The following is a 24,016-nucleotide window of genomic DNA, read 5'->3' on the forward strand; positions in this document are numbered from 1 at the left end:
GACCAGAGTCTAGAATGATTGGAAAATCAGGGACTGAGAAATCATTCTAATGAAATTGAGCCAAGAAAGTTAAGTAAACATAGAATTCAGTAGTCATGTGGTGGTGTAAATTTGGAGGAAAGTATGTTCATCAATGAAGAGCAGCTGAAATTGATGGTGGAGCCATGGCTTGCATGAAATTTAGCAGCCTGCTTAGAAAATACGGAATTAAGGTGGGTTGAATAAACTCAACTCCGTGTTGGTTGTTTATGCATTAGGTTTGGGTGGGGGTTTTTTGTTTGTTTTGTGTGGGTTTTTTTAAGATACTGCTGTCATACATCTTGTTTAACCTGTGGGCCTGAGTTTGCTTGTCTGTCCATTGATGTACTCCTGTTGATTTAAGTTCACTAGTTTCATAAGTCAAGTTTATTAAATTAATATCCCTGGGACCTTGATCCAGGCTTGGATTGTCCAGTGCTCTGAATTGTAGGGATCATTGTAAGGCTCAGTTCTGTTACATGACATAAAGGGTAGAAAAGCAGACCCTGGAAATCACTGACTTGTCACCTCACCTCTGTGGCTGGGAAGATCATGGAACAGATCCTCCTAGAAGCTATGACAAAGCACATGGAGGACAGGGAGTCGATTTGAGACAGCCAGCACCACTTCACCAAAGGCAAGTCCTGCCTCACCAACCTAGTGGCTTTCTGCAGTGGGGTGACTATATCAGTGGACAAGGGAGGACCAGTGGGTGTCATCTCTCTGGACTTCTGCAAGGCCTTTGACACAGGCCCACACAACATCCTTCTCTTTAAACTGGAGAGATAATGGATTTGATGGGTGGACTGTTCAGTGGATAAGGAATTGGTTGGATGAGGGTAGTCGTCAACAGCTCCAAGTCCAGGTGGAAGTGGGCAACTAGTAGTGTCCCTCAGGGGTCTGTATTGGGACCAGTGCTGTTTGGTATCATCATCAGTGATACACAGTGAGATTGAGTGCACCCTCTGCATGTCTGCTGACGACTGACAAGACTGAGGGATGGGATGCCATCTAGAACGATCTAGTCAGGTTAGAGAAACGGGCTCGGGAGTACCTCATGAGGTTTGATAAGGCAAAGTAGAAGGTCCTGCACCTGAGTTAGTTCAGTCCTTGTTATCTATACAGGCTGGGGGATGATGAAATTGAGAGCAAGCCTGCAGAAAAGGACTTGGGGATGCTGGTAGATGAGAAGCTGGACATGAACCAGCAGTGTGCACTTTTCAGCCCAGAGGGCAAATCATATCCTGGGCTGCATCAAAAGAAGAACGGCCAGCAGATTGAGAGAGGTGATTCTGCCACTCTACTCTGCTTTGGTAAGACCTCACCTTCAGTACTGTGTTTGGCTCCGGAGTCCTGAACACAGGAAGGACATGAATCTGCTGGAGCAGGTCCAGGGGAGGGCCACAAAGGTGGTCAGAGGGCTGGAACACCTCTCCTACAAAGAAAGGTAGTTGTTCAGCATGGTGAAGAGAAGGCTGTGGGGAGACCTAAAGCTGTCTTTCAGTACCTGAAGGGGGCCTACAAGAAGGCTGGGGAGGGACTGTTCTGAAGGGCCTGTAGCAATAGGGCAAGGAGCAGTGGTTTTAAACTGGAGCAGGGTAGTTTTAGGTTAAACATTAGGAGGAAGTTCTTCACAGTGAGGATAGTGAACTACTGGAACAGGTTGCCCAGAGATATGATGGAGGCCTCATCCCTGGAGTCATCCAGGGTCAGACTTGATGGGGCCCTGAGCAACTCAATCTAGTTAAAGATGCCCCTGTTCACTGCAGGGGGGTTGAAGAAGATGACCTTTGAGGGTCCCATCCAACCTGATGCATTATGTGAATCTATGACATAAATGAGGAGATTGTTTTCTGAAGTCCGTTGGTGCCTCCTGATGAAGTTTATAGCAAATTTCTTTGACTTCAGATGTGTAGCAATGGGCCTTTTCATTTTACTTTTGATAAATACTGATTGTGCATCACCTTCCCATGGTTTCCCTTCCCTAGTTGCTCTTGTAAGTTCATCTCTTTCTGAGGAAGCAATAATGATTATGTTAGTAAATCAGAGCTTCAGAAGCCTTCTGCAGTTTTATTACAGCCCTCATGTATCTTATAAGCAAAGTATGGATTTATAGAAAGTGATGCTTGAACTTGGTGTACTGTTCAAAGGAAGCAAGAAATGACTTGTCAAGAAAGATAGGTCATCCTGACAATAAAGATCTGTGATTGCTTCATTAGATACAGTCTATTTCTGTTACAAGTTCTGTTTGTAACTAGATTTTCAAAGCAAGTAGTATACTGGAGCTAAATGACTTTAAAAATAATGTTGTCTTCTGATCTTTCAAGTGTTCTTTTTCTAAATTATACAGGTCACAGACTATTGAGAATGACTGTTTTCTGGTGAATGAGATCTGTGGAAGATGCTTTCAGAGGAGATTGGATTAGACTAGATTCTTGCTGCTTTCAGTAACAGCTATGACATCTTCTTGTTGTTTGATAGCATCGTAAACTGGAAGAAGATTAACAGTTGAAGCATAAAGGATTTTTTTTTTGTCCTCTTGGTAAAAGAAAGCTTCCTTCCATCTTCTCTGAAAAGTTTATTTTCTATGGTTAAAAAACAAAATCAAACCCCCACTGTTTCTACAGACACATAATTACTTTTTTTTTAACACAAGCTTTTTCAGTTACAGTGATGGTCTGAAATATTAAGGCATCGACAGAGACTTGGACATTGTCATTGGCTCACGGCGTTGTTGGCAGAGCTAGGCTGAGAATTCAGGAGTTCAAGTCTTGCATGCTGCTGCTCAGTCTGTGTGGCATATTTTTATTTCATGGCTACAGAGTAAATAATTCAAGAGAGAATTTCATTTGGATGCTTAGATACCACGTCCAAGACACAGTAGGTTCTTTGGGAGATCTGGTTTGGGTTTTTCTGACACAAAGCCAGGGAAACAAGCAGGGCAACCTCTTAATCCCTTTCTGGAATACTAGGCTTTTGTTACCCTGGGTTACCTGTTGTAGATGGATTAGTTAAGAATTGTATAAGCTCTTGTGCCTGTACCAAGACCTATAAATCTATACAGTGTTCTTTTTGTGTTAGGAAATAACATAAAGTTTTACCCCTGTGTCTTATTTTTAATTGCTTGCTTAGTTTGACAGCTGATTCTTTTCATTCTTTTGATGTACCATCAGTCAGTTGTGCCTCCCTTAGGAGCACTTGGGAAGAATTTTTGGATTTTGTGCCAGGACGATTCATATTCAGACTAGAATGACTATTTATGAAAGTTGCCTGGCCAGAGACGATTTATTATAGTAGAAACAAGTTGAATTAATAGATGGCAGCAATAATAGGATAGAGATTGCTTGTTTATGAACAGAGTATTTTAGTGAGCAAACACCAGCTGTGCATGACTAAGGATGGCAGAGATCCAGTTGGGAGACTGCACTGCATGCTTGTACTGTCTCTATGAGGCAAACTCCCCAGTCAGATTTCCTTTGGCTCTCCTTTTCTTTCCAGGAAGATTTACATTTTTTCACTATAGGATGAAATGGCTTTTGTGTTGTGAAGGACGGAGGAGCAAGAAGTAAAACCATATGGAACAAATTAGCATGTGAGCATAAGCAAATGGCTTCTGCCTGCAGTCATGGGAGCGCATGATTGAAGGCATCAGTTTAAACTCTTCTAGACTAGCTCTGTGTCAGGGGATTATTGGGTCAAGCAGACCAGGACCAAATATTGAAGTACATCATGGGTGATTTTTATCTTAGGGAGTGGCCTTTGTTTTCCCAAGCAAACCCCCTGGTTGCTCAGCAACGTAGTATTTTAAATATAATCCCATCACAGCCCATCCATCTCTCTGTAGGGAGGGAGGCGGCCGGCAGAGGGAGCGCCGGGGGGCGAGCAGGGCAGGGCAGGGCAGGGCAGGGCAGGGCAGGACACTGCTTCCTCCCATGCATTGCGCTTAGCCTAAGACAGTGAAAGGCCCAGCACCTTGTCTTGTAATGTAAATAAAGCTGGGGAAAGCTGATGATTAGTTAATTCAAGAACATGGATTCAGACAATATCACACCCCAATATTTTTTTTAATTAAAAAAAAAAAGGATGAAAGTTGCTGTTGATATTTGCCTATTGGATACATGAGTAAGAGGTTTCTCCCAAATAAGTAGTAAGTTATAGCATAGAAGTTATGTAGTTGGGAGCAAAATCTTCATGTGAATTCCCTGAATATAAAATTAGATTTAATTATTTCAAAATGTGTATTAAATCAAGCAACACACTTCAATTTTAAAGCTACTCGAGTCTATTTTGACATTCCAGCTTCTTGTCAAATATTTGGCTCCTGTAATTAAACTGTTTGTCTACAGTATAATATTTGTCTGCTGTGTTAATAGATGATTTCACGGTGTATATACATTTCTTTCTGGTAAGGAAGAAAAATCCATGATGGGAGAACAAACAAATCTAGAAGAATTTAAACAATAATGGGCTCTTTCACTGAATAATTATACTACAAAGGCAAATTTTGACTTGTTTTGTCCTCCTGTGCAGCTTTCCAAACTATTAGGGTTTGGTTTCTAGGCATCTTTACCTTTGTTGCTTAGAGAATCAGAAACTTTAATTGCTATAGATAAGGTGTTCATGCTTGTCTCTTAATGCTGATAAGTGTCAATAAGGCTGAAGATGCCAGTCAGAATTGATTTGGGTTATCTTGCAATGGCAGCTCAGCTTCTCCATCAGCTGAGAAAATAAAGCTTTAACTGATTTTTCAAGTGAATAAATGAGTGAAGTTAAAAGTATTTTTAAGCAAGGGCCAATTAAAATGTTTTCTTTTACTCAAATTACTATCTACTGAATTTGAGGAAACCAAAAATGTTTAATAAAAAAAAAATACATTGCATATAGAGATAATTAAGAGTGCATATTGAGTTAATTACCTGCAGCCTGAGTCTTCAAGTCATTGAGAGCCTATTGCAGATGTCAGGGAGACTGAAGTAAAAGGTGAAGCATGTTTCTAATAACTTGGTATGCTGTGCAAGCAGTGAGGAATCTTGTAAAGTGATACTAATGTCTGAGATTATGTTTTGGGATTGGTGTATTGAAACGGTTTTTTGTCTATTGGATACTTAATGTGCAAAAAAACTAAACAAGGCTGAATTACTGGTATCTGATTATTTAGAAATCTGACTAGGGGTTACTGCAGACTGTTCTGGAAGAAGGTGCTAGAGACGTTCTGTAGCTGACGAAAAATTAGATCTTTATATAAAGGACAAGGGCTTTTAAATCAGTGGAAGAGTGAGTGTTTAAAACAAGTCTCCGTTTCTAGGATAGAGAACCAGAAAACCCCAGAGGTACTTATTTTACTTTAATCCAATTTACAGCTAGACACTTAAATAGTGTGCAGCTGAAAGGGTTGGAGAATTATGGATTAAAAGATGGCTATTCAGTGTGTCAGTATGTCAAATGAGGAATCCAGAGCCTCTCCTGATTTTAAGTTCCCCTTTGTCCCATGTGTTGCTGCTTGCAGTTTGGGATTAGCTCTAAGTATGTAATGATATTAAAAGGGTAAATTGAGATTCCTGGTGGTGGATTAAGGGCATGATCTTTAAAAATAACTGGCACCTTGGCTTAGCAAAGCTGAAATTTCTGTCTTTGGAGTGGGCTGCAGCTGCTGAATATTGGGAGCACTTCTAATGTAGGGAATTCTTCACCATATAGAATGACAGCTCAATAACCTGTGCCTCCATCCCTCCCAGGCTGAACACCCGGGAATTCTGGTGGTCTGCAGAATTTACTGCAAAGTAAAGTACCATCCACTAATGTCTAGTGAGGATCCATGTGCCCTACCAAGTATGGAAAAAAGTTTCTGAAAAGATGAGCAAAAAGAAAAGGAGTGTGGTCAAAGAGTCTCTGGATGTTTAGCAGTAACATAGGCTGTGTTGATTAACAGCTATTTATAACAGCTTGTTCTGTGAGATTATTACTAATTTTTTTTTCCTGTTCATATGAAGTCTTTTATCAGGCTTGTTCCTCATTAAACCATTTGTCAGCTTGGAGGAAATCCAAGAATGTCACCAAATTCTCCACCAAACACAGAATTATGTGTTATCTGTTATAGATGAATAGAACTAGTTGCATTTGGTTGAAAAATCTTATTGGAAAATTAATTGATGTCTGAGTTAATATTACCTGAAAGACTCAGAATAGAACCTCCATACAGAAAGTGCATTAAAGAATCTAAACAACTCTTGAGCATTTGCTGAGATAGTTATCAAGAGGAAGGATATGGATGATTTTGTCATTGGCATGGGCTTGTATCATCTGTGTAAGGATTGTGTGTAGTCAAACTCACCTGCTTAAGAGAACAAAAAGAATAGTAATTGAGTAATTTTCAATCTGCATGAGGAAGAGCAAAGGAGGCAGAATTTACTCCTTTTTTGTTTTTTTTCCCCCTGTAGCAAGACCTTTCTGACAGTACATAGAGAAACTGGGTCTATTATAGCCTTCAACAACTTATTTTAATTTTTCCTTGAAAATGATGTATTGCAGCTAAGTTCAGAATACAGCTATCTTGCAAATCTGTCACTCACAAGGCAATGGCCAAGTTTGAAGGCTAAACTGAACCTCAATTACATTGAGAATTTTGCCAGAGAAATTAAAGGAAAGGATCTTTTAAATGAGGTTATCTACGCCTGTAATTTGTACACTGTGAAAAGGAAGCTGTGGGATACTCATCTTTCAAGGTTATATGCAAGAATATCTTCTTGTCGATACAGCATTTTGCTTTCTTGTACAGACAGAACCTATACCTGGTGATTTTGAAAGCTTGTTTTCATTTCTTGGTATAGGTGAGAGAGGGTTCTGAACTGGCATGAACACTCTGTGTTTGTTTTAGGGTAAGAGATGCAATAACTGTCAAGTTTATTATTTTAGCTTGAAACAAAGATCACCTTTGTAATTTGGAGTAGTTGAACTTGCAAAGTCCTCCTAGATAATTAAGGGATATTTTTGTCCAGTGTGCATGAATTTATTTCAGGAAATTTGGTACACCTGTAGGTATATTTCTGCCAATTCCTAGGAATAAGTGGTTTATGGTGGTGAAGATCTAACTATACCCAGGAGGTCATTAAGTCAATTTAAATAATTTAGACCCCTGTAAATCTTCAGTGTCTTCAGGCTGAAAACTAAACTGGAGTGAGCTGTAAGATCATTGTAGTTAGTTAGTGGATGGTTGTGATGCTTTTTGGGGAAGAACCCTCAAAACTTTGAGGGAAAGGATGTCAATCTGATTTAAAACACTATGTAGGTTTTTCTGCAAATACTTTCATTTGAGAAGGAATTAGATGTCACAGCTTTTAGATGATGTTTTGATGGGTTTGATTAGCTTCTGACATGGATAAAGAGACTGAGTCATGAATCTTCCTAATCTGTTAAAATAAGCATTTTGTACAATAACAAAAATACTCTAATGCTGTTGTTGATGTCTTTGAAAGCTAACATAAAAATTGGTCCTTTCAATCTTTTTGAAATTGCAGCTTTCATACAGTAGGCAAGAAGTGGAATAATTTGTCAGAGTAACTCCTTGAACTTTTTCTGTAATGGCTTTCACAAGATGTTACAAAGAAAGAAACATTAAAAAATCTAAAATAATCCATGTAATTATATGTGCTTTGCTCTGCTAAATAAAAAAGTATGTTGAATAACTGAATCCAAATCTGGTTGATGTTTGTAGTAAAAACTTATTTTTCAAAGTAAACAGTAGATCATATATTGTAAGTAGACTTAGGCCTTGAGCAGCTGAGTCTAGTTGGGAGGCATCCCTGCCCATGGCAAGGGGTGGTTGGAGTAGATGATGTCCCTTCAAACCTAAACCATTCTTTGATTCTGTGATAATGCGTTTTTTACTTCTGAGTTATAAAATTTAGAATGGATTTGCCTTATATTAGGTAAATTTAACACTTCAAGTTGTTCAGCTATTAAGGGTGACTGCAGAGTTAAATATCAACAGCTTAAAGAAGAAGGAAAAAAAAGAAATCAGCCCCCACAGAAGAAAAAAAACACCTATAGAATCACAGAATGGTCTGGGTTGGAAGGGACCTCTGAAGATCATTTAGTCCAACCGCCTCTGCAGTCACCAGGAGCATCCTCAACTAAATCAGGTTGCCCAGAGCCCTGCTGAGCCTCAATTTGATTATCTCCAGGGATGGGGCCCAAACCACCTCCCTGAGCAACCTGTTCCAGTGTTCCACCACCCTCATAGTAAAGAACCTGTTTCAGCCAATTCCGTGCCCACTGGACAGTCCACCCATCAAGTCCGTATCTCTCCAATTTGGCGAGCAGGATGTTGTGGGTTCTGCATCAAAGGCCTTGGAGAAGTCCAGATAGATCACATCCATAGGTCATCCCTTATCCACTGACATAGTCGCTTTGTCATAGAAAGCCACTAGGTTGGTCAGGCGGGATTTGACCCTAGTAAAGCCATGCTGGCTGTCTTGAATCACCTCCCTGTCTTCCACATGTCTTAGCATGGCATCTAGGAGGGTCTGTTCCATGATTAGATTTTTCAGGCAAGGCCTTAACCATACTTGCTTGCAGTTTTGCAAAATGTTGAACAGTTAGCTTTTTATGTTAGAGAGACTTGATGTTCAATACTTTAAAGGGCTTGCTCTTTACTTCTTAATTTGCAGAACTTGGCAATTGGTACTGTGTATTGCCATCTGTAGGAAAAATAGTTTAATTTCCATCAAATATGTTTGTATATCTATAAAACATATCAAAGGCTGTAAGTCTAGACCACAGAGTTGAAATAATTTTTATTTGAAGTTTATTGCCTGATGTACCATATGGAGTTGAATAAACCCATTTTTTATCATTGTTTTGTGTAAGTGCCTTTGATTAAAATGTTATACCTGCTTCGTTGGCTTCTGAGACTTGCATTGCAGTGTTTTCAAGATATCTGCAAAAGTTTTACTCTGACTGCTTAAATGGAAGATAAAAACATGCTTTTTATGTTTTTCATGCTCCTTGTATTCACTAGTCTTAATTCAAATGGCATTCATATATATTTACAAACATTTTTTTTTTAATAGGAAAATTTGATGCCTTTAAAAGTAAAAATACTATTTCTGCATAAATTTACGTAGAGAGTAGATTCCTTATACTCTCTCAATATAACGTCTGTGGCATACATTGTAAGTAAGAAAATGTGGAAGCATTTGTGTATTGAAAATGTAGATGCTATGAAGATGTCTGGCTTAACTTGAAGAGACACTGATATATTTCATACTTCAATTACAATTTAGGGAGAAAGGAAGCAGTGGTAACTTATGTCTAAAATCAAGATAATATTTTTATTTCTCTGGGCAATTTTGAAATGTTGCTTAACTAAGTTTATAAAGACAGTCATTTTGACAAATATTTTTCTTTGTCTTCATACAGACAAAAGAAGTTGGTTTACTTGATGCAGACATATATGGACCTTCAATTCCAAAGATGATGAACTTAAAAGGAAACCCAGAATTAACACCAAGTAAGTAGAAATGATTTTTATTTTTTTTCCAGTTTAGGAATTCTGTTCCCATCTGTGCATTTCTAACTCTTGAGTTCATGAAGCTGTGGAGTAGCAACAATGAAAGTTCTAACAGAGTAGCTGACATTAAGATGATTTAATTGTGAAAACAGAAATTTGGAGGGTGTGGGAAGATGTAATTGTGAACGTAAGGGATTCCTTTAATAAGTGACAGATAGGATAAGCTTGAGAGGAAGTGATCCCTCTTAGGTATATGTGTGCATATATACATGTAGAGATAAAAAATAGGTATGACTCTGGTGTTTTGGTATAATGAAGTTTAGTGTTATTTTTTGATTTCTCACTGCATTATGAGGAACATAACATAAAATCTGAACAAACACTGTCTGGTACAGTAATTGTGCAAACCCAGGAAGTTCTGTGTTAAAGATGTGCATTAACAACATACATAGCAATAAGTCAGTCAGCTAAAAAAGTTATTTTTAATAGTATAACAAAAAAAATATTTTAAAGTCTGTTAAAGTCTTCAGTATGAGACTTTGAATGGAAAATGAATCTGTAAAGTAATCCTGGGAGATTCTGAGCAGTTTGATTTTTATTTCTTTTCTCACATGTAGCAGCTGAAAAGGGATTACGGATGCCTGGCGCCATACAGAATAAATCCATGCAGCAATTACAGAATAGAAATTATTATAGTTATGCTCTAATTTAAGTTTTCAGAATTAATTAGGAGTTCTTAATGAGCAGAGAGCCTGTATAAATGGAAGATACTCCATTAATTTAATTTTGCACACTGTAGTACATTGGAAAGTCTGCTAACGTTTAATAGGGTGTCATTCAAAATATTTCAACTAAATGGGCAGGGAAATACCGGTTAGTAGGTTCACAAATGAATTTAATTAGTTAATAGAGGATTATCTATGTTAATATCTAGCTGATATTAACATCAGCTACCACGTACACAGAGAGCAGTGCTTAAAACACAAGTAACTACTTCTATTCTTTCTACTAAAATGTACCTAAAAGCTGTTTTCTGGCTTAGTGGACTGCATAATTCTTTTTTTTCCCTTAAAAAAAATATCTACCATTTACTGGTTGGCAGAGAGTGAAAACTGTTATATTGCCAAGAAAACACTGCCATTTTGCCAGATAATTATAGGATTTCCTCATGTAATTTAAATGGTTATGAAGGTTTTGGTGAGCTTTTATGCTTTATGACTGTTGAGTACTCTCTTAATATTTCAGAACTTTGTTTTCATTTTATGATGTCCTCAGTGTCTTTTATTCCATGATTCATAGAATGGTTTAGGCTGAAAGGGACCTTAAAGATTATCTGATGCCCCCCTCCATGCTGAGGGCAGGGACACTTTCCACTAGACCAGGTTGATCAAGGCCTCATCCAACCTGGCCTTGAGCACCTCTGGGGAGGGGGCATTCATGACCTCCCTTGGGCAGCCTGTTCCAGTGTCTCACCAACCTCACTGTAAAGAATTTCCTCCTAATCTGCAGTCTAAATCTCCTCTCCTCAAGCTGCAGTCCGTTCCCTCTGTGTCCTATCACTACAAGTCCTTATAAAAAGTCGTTTCCTGGCTTTCTTGTAGGCCCCTTCAGGTACTAGAAGGCTGCTCTAAGGTCTCCCTGGAGCTGCCTTCTCTCCAGGCTGAACAGATCCAACTCTTGCAGGGGAAGGGAAGGGAGGGGGAGGTTCTCCAGTCCTCTGATCATCTTTGTGGCCCCCCTCTGGACCTGCTCCAGCAGTTCCATGTCTCTCATATGCTGGGGGCACCAGAACTGGATGCAGTACTCCTAGTGGGGTCTTACAAGAGCAGAGTAGAGAAGCAGCATCACCTCCCTCATCCTGCTGGTCACAATGATAAAATAGTATATGGTCACTAACTTAACATAGTGTATTCAAAAGATAGTAACAGACATGTGTTTTTAAAATTTTCTGATTTCTGAGAGAAAACCAGCAGTAGTTGTGTTTGGCCCTATTGAGTCTAATGATATTACAGGAGCTATAGAACTGAAATTACTGATAAAATTCTAAAGTCAGAAATGGACACTTGCTTTTTTTCCCTGGGACACGTTTATGTGTCTTCTACTCATCAGACTGTGATAGCAGAATCTCGTAACAAAAAAGTTCATTTAAAATAGAATCTGTTTTGACTGTTGGAAGATCTCTCCTGCAAGTAGCTGTATCAAGGCATTGTGGTACAACCTTTAAAGGGTTATAAACAGGAATTTTAAAGTGAAGTAGTTAAATAGAGAAAATGTCTCATAGATAAGCTAATTATTGAGGTAAAGGTGAAGTAATTGCTTGATCGTTCATAATGGTTTAATTTTAAAGGCACAGCTTGTATTCTCAAAGTTGTCTTTATCATGCTTTACCCATGGAACCACATCACAGTTAATTTAAATAAAAACTAAATTTGCTGTTGCTATGCTTCTTAATTCTTGAACAAGTTTTTAGGTTGTTTATAGCCTATGATGTGCTTTACTGATACTATTTTGAAAGAAGACTGAAGCGAAACCCTGTGTTTTATTTTGGTTATATCTTATCCCAGGGTTGTTTTTATTTTTTTTTTTTTTTTAGTTCCATGTGTCTTACATGTGACAAAATAATAATTCAGAATACTGTAATTAGCTATGACTATATGTTGCAGGCTCCAGTTCTGGGCCCCTCAGTTTAGGAAAGATGTTGAATTGCTGGAGCATGTGCAGAGAAGGGCAACGAGGCTGGGGAGAGGCCTTGAGCACAAGCCCTGTGAGGAGAGGCTGAGGGAGCTGGGGGTGTTTAGCCTGGAGAAGAGGAGGCTCAGGGGAGACCTCATTGCTGTCTACAACTACCTGAGGGGAGGTTGTAGCCAGGAGGGGGTTGGTCTTTTCTCCCAGGCAACCAGCACCAGAACAAGAGGACACAGTCTCAAGCTGCGCCAGAGGAGGTTTAGGCTGGAGGTGAGGAGAAAGTTCTTCACAGAGAGAGTGGTTGGCCATTGGAATGTGCTGCCCAGGGAGGTGGTGGAGTCACCAGCCCTGGAGGTGTTCAAGAGGGGATTGGACGTGGCACTTGGTGCCATGGTTTAGATAGTCATGAGGTTTAGGGTGACAGGTTGGACTCGATGATCTTTGAGGTCTCTTCCAGCCTTCTTGATTCTATGATTCTATTCTATGATTCTCTTTCATATGTGATAGTTAACAATAAAGTATTCCTCTCATTTTCAACTATCTTATTCTGGACCTTGACAGTTGTCCTCAAGCCTGTAACAATTAACTTCAATCGGGATTAATTCAGCTATTGTTTTGTGGAAAAATGATGATGACCATTACTTGGATGGGAAAGGAGATGGAGGTATCCTGGTTTCAGCTGAAACAGAGTTAATTTCCTTCTTAAGAGCTGGTACAGTGCTGGTCTTGATTTCTTGTGTTTTAGTTGTAGCTAAGCAGGACTACTACTTAGTCAAGGGATTTTCAGTTTCCTGTGCTCTGCTAGTGAACAGATGCAGAAGAATCTGGGAGGGATCACAGCTAGGACAGCTGACCCAAACTAGCCAAAGGGATATTCCATACCACAGGATGTCATGCCCAGTGTACAAACTGAGAGAGCTGGCTGGGGGTGGCGAATCACTGGGGACTGGCTGAGCATCGGTCAGCAATTGACCTGTGCATCACTTGTTTTTTCTTGGGTATGTTTTCTTTATTTTTTTGGCTATATTTATTGTTGTTGTTATTTCTAAGTTATTAAATTGTTCTTAACTTGCAAGTTTCCCCATCCCAGTGAGGGAGAGGCATCAGTGAGTGGCTGAGTGGTGCTCAGTTTCTGGCTGGGTTAAAACCATGACAGGAGGATACCCAGCTCCTGAAGGAACTATTTATAGGTGTGCAGTTTTAAGGTGCTGTTTAAAAAAAACCCAAAAAACATCTGGACAGTTAATTTATAAAAATTTTACTCTTTATTATACATAAATTCATACTTAGCATTACAAAAAAAGTAAAGGAAATAAATATAAGATGAGAAATGTAGTGTAGTAATTAAAGCCTCTTGCTGAGAGCAGCCCTTTTTGGATAAATGGCAAATCAATTTTTGCTAAAGGCTATTGCAATAGAAATTACTGAAACCTGTAACCTGAAAAAATATATTTCAAGTACTTGAAAAGGGAAGTGTGTTGGTCTTAATGTTGTTGATCTTGCAGTGTGGTAATTCAAAATGCTTTGATATGGATTACGGCTAGCAAATATTCATTATATTATAAAGTTTACTCTTAGAGATACAAATAGCTTCTTTGGTTCAGCTTTTAAATTGCAAGATGGTTTTGTTCTAGTGACATGATAGATACACATTTCATTGTATATACATAAACAGAAAAGGAATTATGCTTTTTTTTTTTTGTTTGTACTCTGAGCGCATTTACCTTTTTGTTTATTTCAGAAGAATAAATGTTTCCATTCCTCTTCTCTGCTAGAAGTAAAATTGAAGAACTGCCACCAAATCTGAATTTTCTGACTGTTTATATTGCAACTTCACTTCCATAGTTCTTTCTCTGCAGGTTTCTTGCTGTATTTTCCCTCTTCCCTTCCCCTTCTCTACAGTACAATGGAGTGCTTTTCAGAATAAAGAAGTGGATCAGAATACATCAAAAATAGAAAAAAAATGTGATTTAATCCTGTTCCTGTAGGGACCAGAGGATAAGAGTGGCAGCAAGTTTAATAGCTAGCATCTCTTTGCTTTGCCTTAGTTGGTAGTCATAATCTTGTAAAGTCCATAGAACATCACTTTACACAGGGTGAAATTTGAATAAAATCACAGAAGGATGTTTGAGGGAATTAACATGAAATGCAAAAGGAATATTTGATAGACACAGAGACACTTTTTTTTAAAAAAGTCAAGTGGAGAGTCAAAAAGTTTGCTGAATGTCATCTGTGTCATCAGTGTCCAGGTGCCTGTTTTTGTTTTGCTTTGTTTTTTTACAAAAAAATTTACACACAATCCTTGAAATAGTGTGTTTTTTTCTATGCCATTTAATCTACATTTCTTTTTTTGGGGGGAGTCTTGATTACAGTATTGAACCCAAAAAGGCTTAATTGATTTAAATGTGTTGAGTTCCTTAGCTTTGCCTTGGAAGCAATGAAAGTCCCTAGTTAGCTGGAATGCTTTTTGAAGATGGGTCTTGAATGGAAGGTATTAGTAGGGAATGTCTGGCTCTCGGGTTCCTGCTTCTCCTTGTTCTGCGTTACTCTTGTCTGTCACACTCTTATGTGACTGACTTGGTCAGTTCCCCTCTCACAGAAGTTTCAAGTACAGTGAGCCTTCCAGGGGTTTTGTGTGTCAGGACGGAAGTCTTGAACTGGATGTTGTCTGTTTCATTCCTCCTGGGTATAGTGAACTAAGAGAACCCACCCACATTGGTTTAATAAAGCTTCTGATCCACTATAAATAAATTTTTTTGGCTCCATGTGGGGATTTTCAAAATTTGGGTTATATTAGCAGTTGTGAGGAAGACACTTGTGATGGGAGGTGATGGCAAGATACTTAAAACGAGTCCCGTGTTACTATTCTAAACTTAACAAGTCAGCAAATGCTTTAAAATGTACCAAAAATATGACTAAGTCACTCTGCTGTTTTCTTGTGCCAGGATATGCTTTTTTGCTTTTAGGTAGGACATTTTGCTTTCAGCTGTAAAATAGTTCCTTTAATGAAAAAGCTTTTGCAGAGCTTTGTTTCCTCTGCAGTCTGTTAGGAGGAAGGAAAAATGTAGCCTAACTAAATAGGAGAAACAAATCTTTTGGAAAAAGCTGCATGTCGTTCTGCATTTGTCTGTTAAAGTTGAACTGTGAGCACTGAATAATGCTCTTTGAGTCTCTTTGGTAGTTTGCCTTGGTTTAAGTATTTGTGATGTTTTCATGGTTAGATAACACTGTTAGTGCAGGGTGTAATGGGAAATCACTGCCTTCCTTGTGTGGAGCTCTTCAAGCTTAAAATTGCAGCATTTCTGGGGCAACCCTGCACATAAACTTATAACACAGTGTGAAATCAAGCTTGAAGTCTCAATTAGTCTGTCACTTGCCATAGAATATTCTGGGCCTTCTGGCATAAGCAGTTAGAACACTGATTACAATTAGAACAACAATTTAAAATTTGTGACTCTAACTTTTTTTTGGTGACAGAATCCTTTCACTCTGGCATAAGTTGATGACTGTTTTATTGTGAGATACCCTGAGGTCCCATTGCTATTTGTCCCCCTCCCCACTGCTGCATTACTTTTCCCTTTACTGCATTGTGGGTGGAACTTGCTTGCCTTTGCTTAGGAAAGTAGTACTGCTTTAAATGTGCTGAAGTGTGATGTCTGGCACCCAGCTGCCCTGTCAGAAGGTATGGCTCTCTCCTGTGCCCTCTGTCAAATCTGCTAGGGCATCCAGAGTGGTAGGAGACATCTGTATTTACACAAGTAAAGCCCAACTTGTTACTCTTACTGTCCTATGTCTCCTTCCTCTTCCTTCCTCATCCTGTTGCTGGAAATCCTGTATAGTCTGAAGCTTTTGTGTCCCTGATTATAGCCTGGATCCTCCCATTACAAAACATTGATCATGGGAAGTGACTTCCAATATAAACAGCAAGTAAATTCCTCTTGCGAGAGGAAGTGTTGTGTGTTGGATTTTTGAAGCTCTGTGGGTAGGCATTAGATAACAGAGAAGGCAATGTTGACAATACTCTGAAAGCAGTGAGGAGATAGAGATGTTACTGAGATGTCATTAAGCTGAATCTTTACATGTTTTGTATTAGAAAATCTTCATGAGACCCAGGCTGAAGGAGGAGGAATGCCTGTTGCTTTTGAGGAGACAAGGGTGATTGCCACAGCCCACTGAAGCATTTTAGGTCTGAGATAGTCTTAGGAATACTTTTCGCAGTAGGCGAACGGTGGGATGCTCTGCAGTATTTTGTATTAGAGAATATGCAGAACATTATAGCCAGAATATGCAGCAGGTTGTGAATTGTTCTTGTGCATTGCATATATTTGATTAAATCCTGCTGCTTGGAGCTGTTTATAGTCCTTGTTGTTAACCAAAGGCAATAAGATCCAGTTTTCAGAAAATGAAACTCTACTGTTGAGAAATAAAGAGTGTACATGTTTTAAAAACAGAGAGGCGCCTTTGGCTACTCTGTAGGTTAGTGTTTGTGTACTTGCAGCAGCTTTCCTATTTAATCCACTGAGGTGAAGGAGGAGGGAGATTTCTGAAGGTGTGCCTGTACTCTGAGAGTAGTGTGTCTGAGTGGCCTCTGTGCAGAAGAAACTGTTCCTGCAGGAAGTGCATGTTGGGATGTTAGCCTCTGAATATTTGACTGACATATTGTGAAACACTTAAATTGAACTGAGAAGTGGCATAGTGTTTAGGTAAATGCATCTTTGCTATTCTTCCCACTTTCCAGTCCCTGAACAGTCAGATTTGCCTTCTTTTTTTGTTTTGTTTTCCTTTTCCTTAGAATCATTCCTGTTTCAGGGTAAAAATGAAGCCAACCTTGAACCTGCAGTGGTGCATGCTGTTGATACTTTCCCCCCCCGCCCCATTTCTCTTTTTTAAAACCCTCTGGTAGGTAAATATGTAGTCATCCTTTTTGTCAAGATTTCTGACAGTATTATAACTTGTGGCGGTATTGTTTGCAAGGACAACAAAGCAGTGCCTAGAGATGGCTTTAGGCTGAAGTTCAGATGTCATCAGCCTCTTCATAACAAAGTTAATATTACTGCAGTGAGGAGAAGTAAGACTGTGATTCTTAGAAATGCTTGTAGACAATATAATACCATCCAAAACAAGCCCTGACTAAATGCTGGAAAGAGCTGTGCAAGTAAAGAGATGTTGTCTTAACACTGCTGCAATGCATCAGTCCAAGCCCATCTCTTTCTCAATAGCAGTGCCATGCTCACTCCTGAGCTCAGTAGTTGTACAAGTGATTAGTTTAGTTTGCTGTTTTGTTCTTTTTGATTTACAAACTAAAGCATCCAATTTGTTTTCATGCTCTTGTATGACCACCACCTGGAATACTGTATCCAGTTCTTGTGCCCGCAGCATAAGAGGGACATGAACTGCTGGAGCATGGCCAAAGGAGGGCCACAAAGATGAGTAGAAGGCTGGAACACCTCCTTTATGGGCACAGGCTGTGAAAGTTGGGTCTGTTCAGCCTGGAGAGAAGGTGGCTCTGGGGAGATGTGTTGGTGTGAGCTGAAATTCCCCCCCCACCAACAATAACCAGGCTAGCTCAGTCTGGAAGCAAATGAAAAGCTGTATTTACAAGCAGAGTCTAAAATCTACAATTAAATGCAATGAATATGTACAAATATACAAAATTCACAACATTCACAAATATATACAATCAACAGAAAAAGCACAACCGATCTCCCTTTGCTTCCCCCCAAGGGGACCCTCCCAAAGGGGCCTCCCTCTCCCAGGAGCTTCCCCCCCAGACCCCCCTGGACAGAGAAGCAGAGTTAGTTAAGCAGAAAGTTGTTAACTTAGCTGCCAAGGTCAGTGTGTTATCTTCAGCCAGAAGAGAAGAAGAAACAGCAGCCAGACAGCCCAGCAACTGCCCCCACTGCCGAACGCAGAATGTGCCGAATGCCTACTTTGTTTTGGGTAATAGTTCTTAAACATTTCTCTCTATCCAATGGAAGTGTTTAGAACAATCGTTATTTTGCTTTCTTACACCCAATAGTGACTTATTTACATTCTTTCACTTTCTCTGTTCTGAACTTTGCAAGGAAAAATTAAAAAGACAGTTTCAAACCATCACAGTCCACCCCTTCTAAACAATTCCATTGGCTGCTACTATCATTTATCTAATCTAAAATAATATCTACAACAATAGGTGAATAAAGACCATAGTCTGTTCCGGCTATCTCAGATGTAGATGATTCAAAAGAGTCAAATCACAGGAAAAACAGCAAACAGCTTGTTTCCTCACAGATGGAGCGAAGGAAGGAACAGGGACTCTCAGGTGACTCAGGGCTCTCAGGGTTCGTGCACCGTAGATCTCATGAACTCTCCTCTTGGGCGCAATGCTGTATCTGCGCAACACTCTGAATTTAACCTCTCTCAGCCAAAGTTAGATTTCTTTGTGGAATACACTGAATTTCACCATTTTCTTGCATCACCCAATAGGTGTGACCAGGACCTTCAGCAGAAACCACCCCTCGGACAGGTTTGGCCTCTCCTGAAGGAGAAAATACCCAAACAGTTTTGCCTAACAGATTCTTTTATCTTATAACAGGAACTCTATCACCTTCTTCCTTTCGCAACAAATCTGATTGGGCAGGTCCAGCTCGATTCACTGAACCTCTACTATTCACCAACCAGGTTGCTTGTGCTAAATGTTTCTCCCAGTTTTTCAAAGATCCACCCCCCATGGCTTTGAGAGTGGTTTTCAGCAAACCGTTGTAGCGTTCGATCTTCCCTGCAGCTGGTGCATAGTAGGGAATGTGGAATATCCACTCGATGCCGTGCTCTTTGGCCCAGTTTTTTACAAGATTGTTCTTGAAATGAGTTCCATTGTCCGACTCAATCCTCTCTGGAGTTCCGTGTCTCCACAGGATTTGTCTTTCCAGACCAAGAATGGTGTTACGTGCAGTTGCATGAGGAACTGGATAAGTTTCCAGCCATCCAGTGCTCGCCTCTACCATAGTCAGCCCATACTGCTTACCAGATGGAGAACGAGGTAGAGTGATGTAGTCAATCTGCCAGGCTTCACCATACTTGTACTTGGACCATCGGTCACCGTACCACAAGGGCTTGATCCGCTTTGCCTGCTTAATAGCAGCACAAATGTCACAGTCATGGATGACTTGTGTGATAGCATCCATGGAAATGTCAATGGATCTGTCACGAGCCCATCGGTAGGTTGCATCTCTGCCTTGATGTCCTGACGAGTCATGGGCCCACCTAGCTAAGAACAGCTCACCTCGGTGTTTCCAGTCAAGATCAGGATCAGGATCAGAGTTTGTGTCCACCTGGGAAACTCTTGCAGCTAGATCTGCCTGATGGTTGTGTTGTTGTTCCTCAGTAGCTTTGCTCTTAGGAATGTGAGCATCGATGTGTCTCACTCTCACTGGGATTCTCTCAATGCGAGCAGCAATGTCTTGCCACAGATCTGCAGCCCAGATTGGCTTTCCTTTCCTCTGCCAGCCATTCTTCTTCCAGTCTTTCAGCCAACCCCACAAGGCATTGGCTACCATCCACGAGTCGGTGTAGAGATAAAGCTTTGGCCATCTCTCACGTTCAGCTATGTTAAGAGCTAGCTGGACAGCTTTTACCTCTGCGAATTGACTGGATTCTCCTTCTCCATCTCTCGCTTCTGCAACTCTGCGCGTTGGGCTCCACACTGCAGATTTCCATCTCCGCTTGTTCCCAACAAGACGACAGGAACCATCTGTGAACAAAGCATATCTCTTTTCATCATCAGACAGATCACTGTAAGGAGGAGCTTCCTCAGCACGAGTTACTCTCTCCTCTGGAGGTTTTGCACAGCTTGTGCCTTCTGGCCAGTTTGTGATCACCTCCACCAAACCAGGCCTTTCGAGATTTCCCATTCGAGCTCTCTGTGTTATCAGAGCCATCCACTTAGACCAGGTAGCATCTGTTGCATGATGTGGTGAAGAACCTTTGCCTTTGAACATCCAATTCAGAACTGGCAATCTAGGAGCTAGAAGAAGTTGTGACTCAGTTCCGATCACTTCAGAAGCAGCTTTCACTCCTTCATAAGCAGCTAAAATCTCTTTCTCTGTTGGAGTGTAGTTTGCCTCTGAGCCTCTGTAGCCACGACCCCAGAAACCAAGAGGACGTCCTCGTGTCTCCCCTGGAGCTCTTTGCCATAAGCACCAGGTTGGACCATTGTCACTCGCGGCTGTGTACAGAATGTTCTTAATGTCTGGACCAGTTCGGACAGGTCCCAGACCCATCGCTTGGACTACCTCTCGCTTGATCTGGTCAAAGGCTGCTTGTTGCTCAGGACCCCATTGGAAACTGTTTCTCTTTCGAGTCACATCATAGAGAGGTTTCACAATCTGACTGTATCCAGGAATGTGCAGTCTCCAAAATCCCACTATGCCTAAGAAACGCAGAGTTTCTTTCTTGTTGATGGGATTTGCCATGGTGGAGACTCTGTTTATCACATCCATTGGGATGTGACGGCGACCGTCTTGCCACCGCACTCCCAGAAACTGGATTTCTCTGGCAGGTCCTTTCACCTTGTCTCGCTTGATAGCGAAACCAGCTTGCAAGAGAATGTCAAGGATTTTATTACCTTTCTCGAAGACTTCTTCAGCAGTCTCACCCCAGACGATGATGTCATCGATGAACTGAATGTGTTCTGGAGCTCCACCTTTCTCCAAAGCATCATGGATCACTGCATGGCAGATGGTTGAACTGTGAATCCACCTCTGGGGCAAACGATTGAATGTGTACTGAATGCCTCTCCAGGTGAAAGCAAACTGAGGCCTGCATTCCTCTGCTATGGGAATAGAGAAGAAAGCATTAGCAATGTCTATGGTAGCATACCATTTGGCCTGCTTGGATTCCAGCTCATATTGGAGTTCCATCATGTCTGGTACAGCTGCACTCATGGGTGGAGTTACTTCATTCAAGGCACGGAAATCAACTGTCAGACGCCACTCTCCATTCTGCTTTCTCACAGGCCAGATTGGACTGTTGAAAGGTGAATGAGTTTTGCTGATGACCTTCTGACTCTCCAACTGACGAATCAAGTTTTGAATGGGCACCAAAGAGTCACGGTTGGTTCTGTATTGTCTGTGATGCACAGTTTGAGAAGCAACCGGCAGCTTTACATCCTCTATCTCATGTTGTCCCACAACTGCAGATTCATCTGAAAGCTCAGGTCTAATGCACAACTTCAATTTTCCTCCATCAATTTCTACAGTTGCTATTCCAAAAGCCCATTTGTAACCCTTAGGGTCTTTAAAACACCCTTCTCTCAGAAAGTCAATTCCCAAAATACAAGGTGCATTAGGACCTGTTACAATAGTATGTTTCTTCCACTGCTTCCCAGTTAAACTTATATCAACCTCTATCTTAAACAACTCTTGAGATCCACCAGTGACTCCCTGAATAGTTATAGATTCTCCCCCTTGATAATTTGATGGTATTATGGTGCACTGAGCTCCTGTGTCAACCAAGGCCCTGTACTTCTGAAATTTTGAAGTGCCAGGCCACTGGATGTACACATCCCAATAGATTCTGTTACCTCCATTCTCCCTTACCTCCCCCTGGCGGAAGGCAGGGCACCCCTAATGGTGGGGATTACCTCCACATGTACAGCTGGCACAACGTCCAGCATCAGAATTAGGATCACTGTTGGAGCTATCAGAGTTGTTCTGGGAAACTGAGGAAGCGACAGCTACCCTCCTGGTATTGCTACCTCGGGATCTGCCCCTCTGCAGCTCCCGTAACCTCTTGAAAAGATCAGAAGTTGGTTGACCATCCCATCTGTTCATGTTCTCACCAAACTGATCACGCAGAGTTATCCAGATACTGCCACGTGATTGCCTCTGCTGTCTGTTTTGGTTTGGCCTGTTTTGGAATGGCCTTCTTGGAGCACGTCTGTTCCTAACAGCTGAAACTTGTATCCATCTGGAGGAAGAGGAATTAGAATCATCCCCCTTCATCAAGTTGGATATGGAGGTTTTAAGTTCCTCCTTCAGCTCTTTCATGCAATTCTTCATTTCTCCAGACAAAGTTTCAATGGCTGAAACCAAAGAAGTACGTGCAAGACTATCCTCCAATTGCCTCATTTGGTCAGTGAAATGGCCAACAGTAGGAGGTGCTCCACCATAATTTCTTGCCACAATCCTGCTTGCCAGAATAGTAGCATAATTAGGAGGAGCAAGCTTAATGAGCTTTTTGGCAAGGCCTGTTCCAACAGGAATTTCATCAGGATTCAGAGTCTTATGATCTCCATACATTACTTCTCTCACAGCAAACTCTCTCAGACGCTTGATTCCCTCAGCTATTGTGGTCCAAGGCTTAGGGTTCCATGGTAAATCATCTCTGCTGGGGTACCTCAGCGAGACTGCCAGTAGGAGGCGTGCCCACAGAGAAACTTTACCAATGCACTTGCCTAGATGCCTGTCTGTGCCTGTATCCTTTGAGAGCATCCCCAACTGAGAGGCCGACTTGTCACCTACCACCAATGCTGGGGCTCCCATATCAAAACACCTGGCTAGCCAAGACAGGACTGGCTCATTATCTCCTCTGATGTAATCCTTCCTCACATGTCTAATTTCCTGTCTGGGTGCATTAGCTGACTGTATGTCATCCTCATCATCATCATCATCATCATCATCCTCCTGAGGTCGCTGTCCCCATAATCCTATTTTAATCCTCCGTTGAATTTCCTTGAGTTCAGAGGCACTACCAGCAGTTGCTAATCTACTAGGGTCTACATCCTGACCTACATCTCCATCATCCATGTGGGGTCTCAAGAGGTCTACCAGAGTTTTAAGGCTAACCCTCTCTTCCTCATCAGAAGGATCTTTCTTAACAGAGGGACCCTGAGTAGAAGGACCCTCATCTCCATCTGCACCATCTCCTGCAGCATCTGCATCTCCTTTACGCTTTCTGGTTACAGTGGCCACCAAATTTACTGGCTTGGTTTTCACATTCACAGCAGAGTTGGAAGAGCAAGTAGCCTTATGTCTTTCTTGACACAGTGCTATCAGTAGCCATATGATTATTCCAAGAAGCAACAAAATTAAGATTAAGGCTAGTACAAGATATCTAGGGTACCACTGGTTCCAAGGACCCTCTGTAGTTGTAAGAGGAGTAACAAACTCATATGTGTCTGCTAGCAGATCCATAGTTGAGTTACCATAGCTTCTTAGCCCAATAAGTCCACAACAGAATTCACCAACATTCAGTAGCTTGTTCTTAACCCAAAGAAATGACTTATATGCCACATATCTCACAATCTTGTCTATCATGCAAGAAATGGCCCATCTGTAAACAATCACACTGATAATAGATGAAATAGAATGACTCAGAATCCAAAACAGCTTCATTTTGCTTCCTAATCTGAGCAGAAATAAATCACAAGCAATCGAGCCCCGAGTTGGAGCGCCAAAAAATAAAAAGTGTGTTGGTGTGAGCTGAAATTCCCCCCCCACCAACAATAACCAGGCTAGCTCAGTCTGGAAGCAAATGAAAAGCTGTATTTACAAGCAGAGTCTAAAATCTACAATTAAATGCAATGAATATGTACAAATATACAAAATTCACGACATTCACAAATATATACAATCAACAGAAAAAGCACAATCGATCTCCCTTTGCTTCCCCCCAAGGGGACCCTCCCAAAGGGGCCTCCCTCTCCCAGGAGCTTCCCCCCCAGACCCCCCTGGACAGAGAAGCAGAGTTAGTTAAGCAGAAAGTTGTTAACTTAGCTGCCAAGGTCAGTGTGTTATCTTCAGCCACAAGAGAAGAAGAAACAGCAGC

At 40.9% G+C, this 24,016-nt stretch overlaps 1 protein-coding gene across 1 annotated transcript in view; it reads left to right on the forward strand.

The window, feature by feature from the left end:
- NUBPL (NUBP iron-sulfur cluster assembly factor, mitochondrial) overlaps nt 1-24,016 on the forward strand; it is an 86,124-nt gene that overhangs the window by 6,887 nt on the left and 55,221 nt on the right. Inside the window, exon 4 of the mRNA XM_054400484.1 lies at nt 9,436-9,526. Coding sequence (XP_054256459.1) covers nt 9,436-9,526 — 91 coding nt within the window. The remainder of the gene's footprint in view (nt 1-9,435; nt 9,527-24,016) is intronic.

This window comes from Indicator indicator, chromosome 4 (assembly GCF_027791375.1).
Source record: "Indicator indicator isolate 239-I01 chromosome 4, UM_Iind_1.1, whole genome shotgun sequence".
NCBI classification, from domain to species: domain Eukaryota; kingdom Metazoa; phylum Chordata; class Aves; order Piciformes; family Indicatoridae; genus Indicator; species Indicator indicator.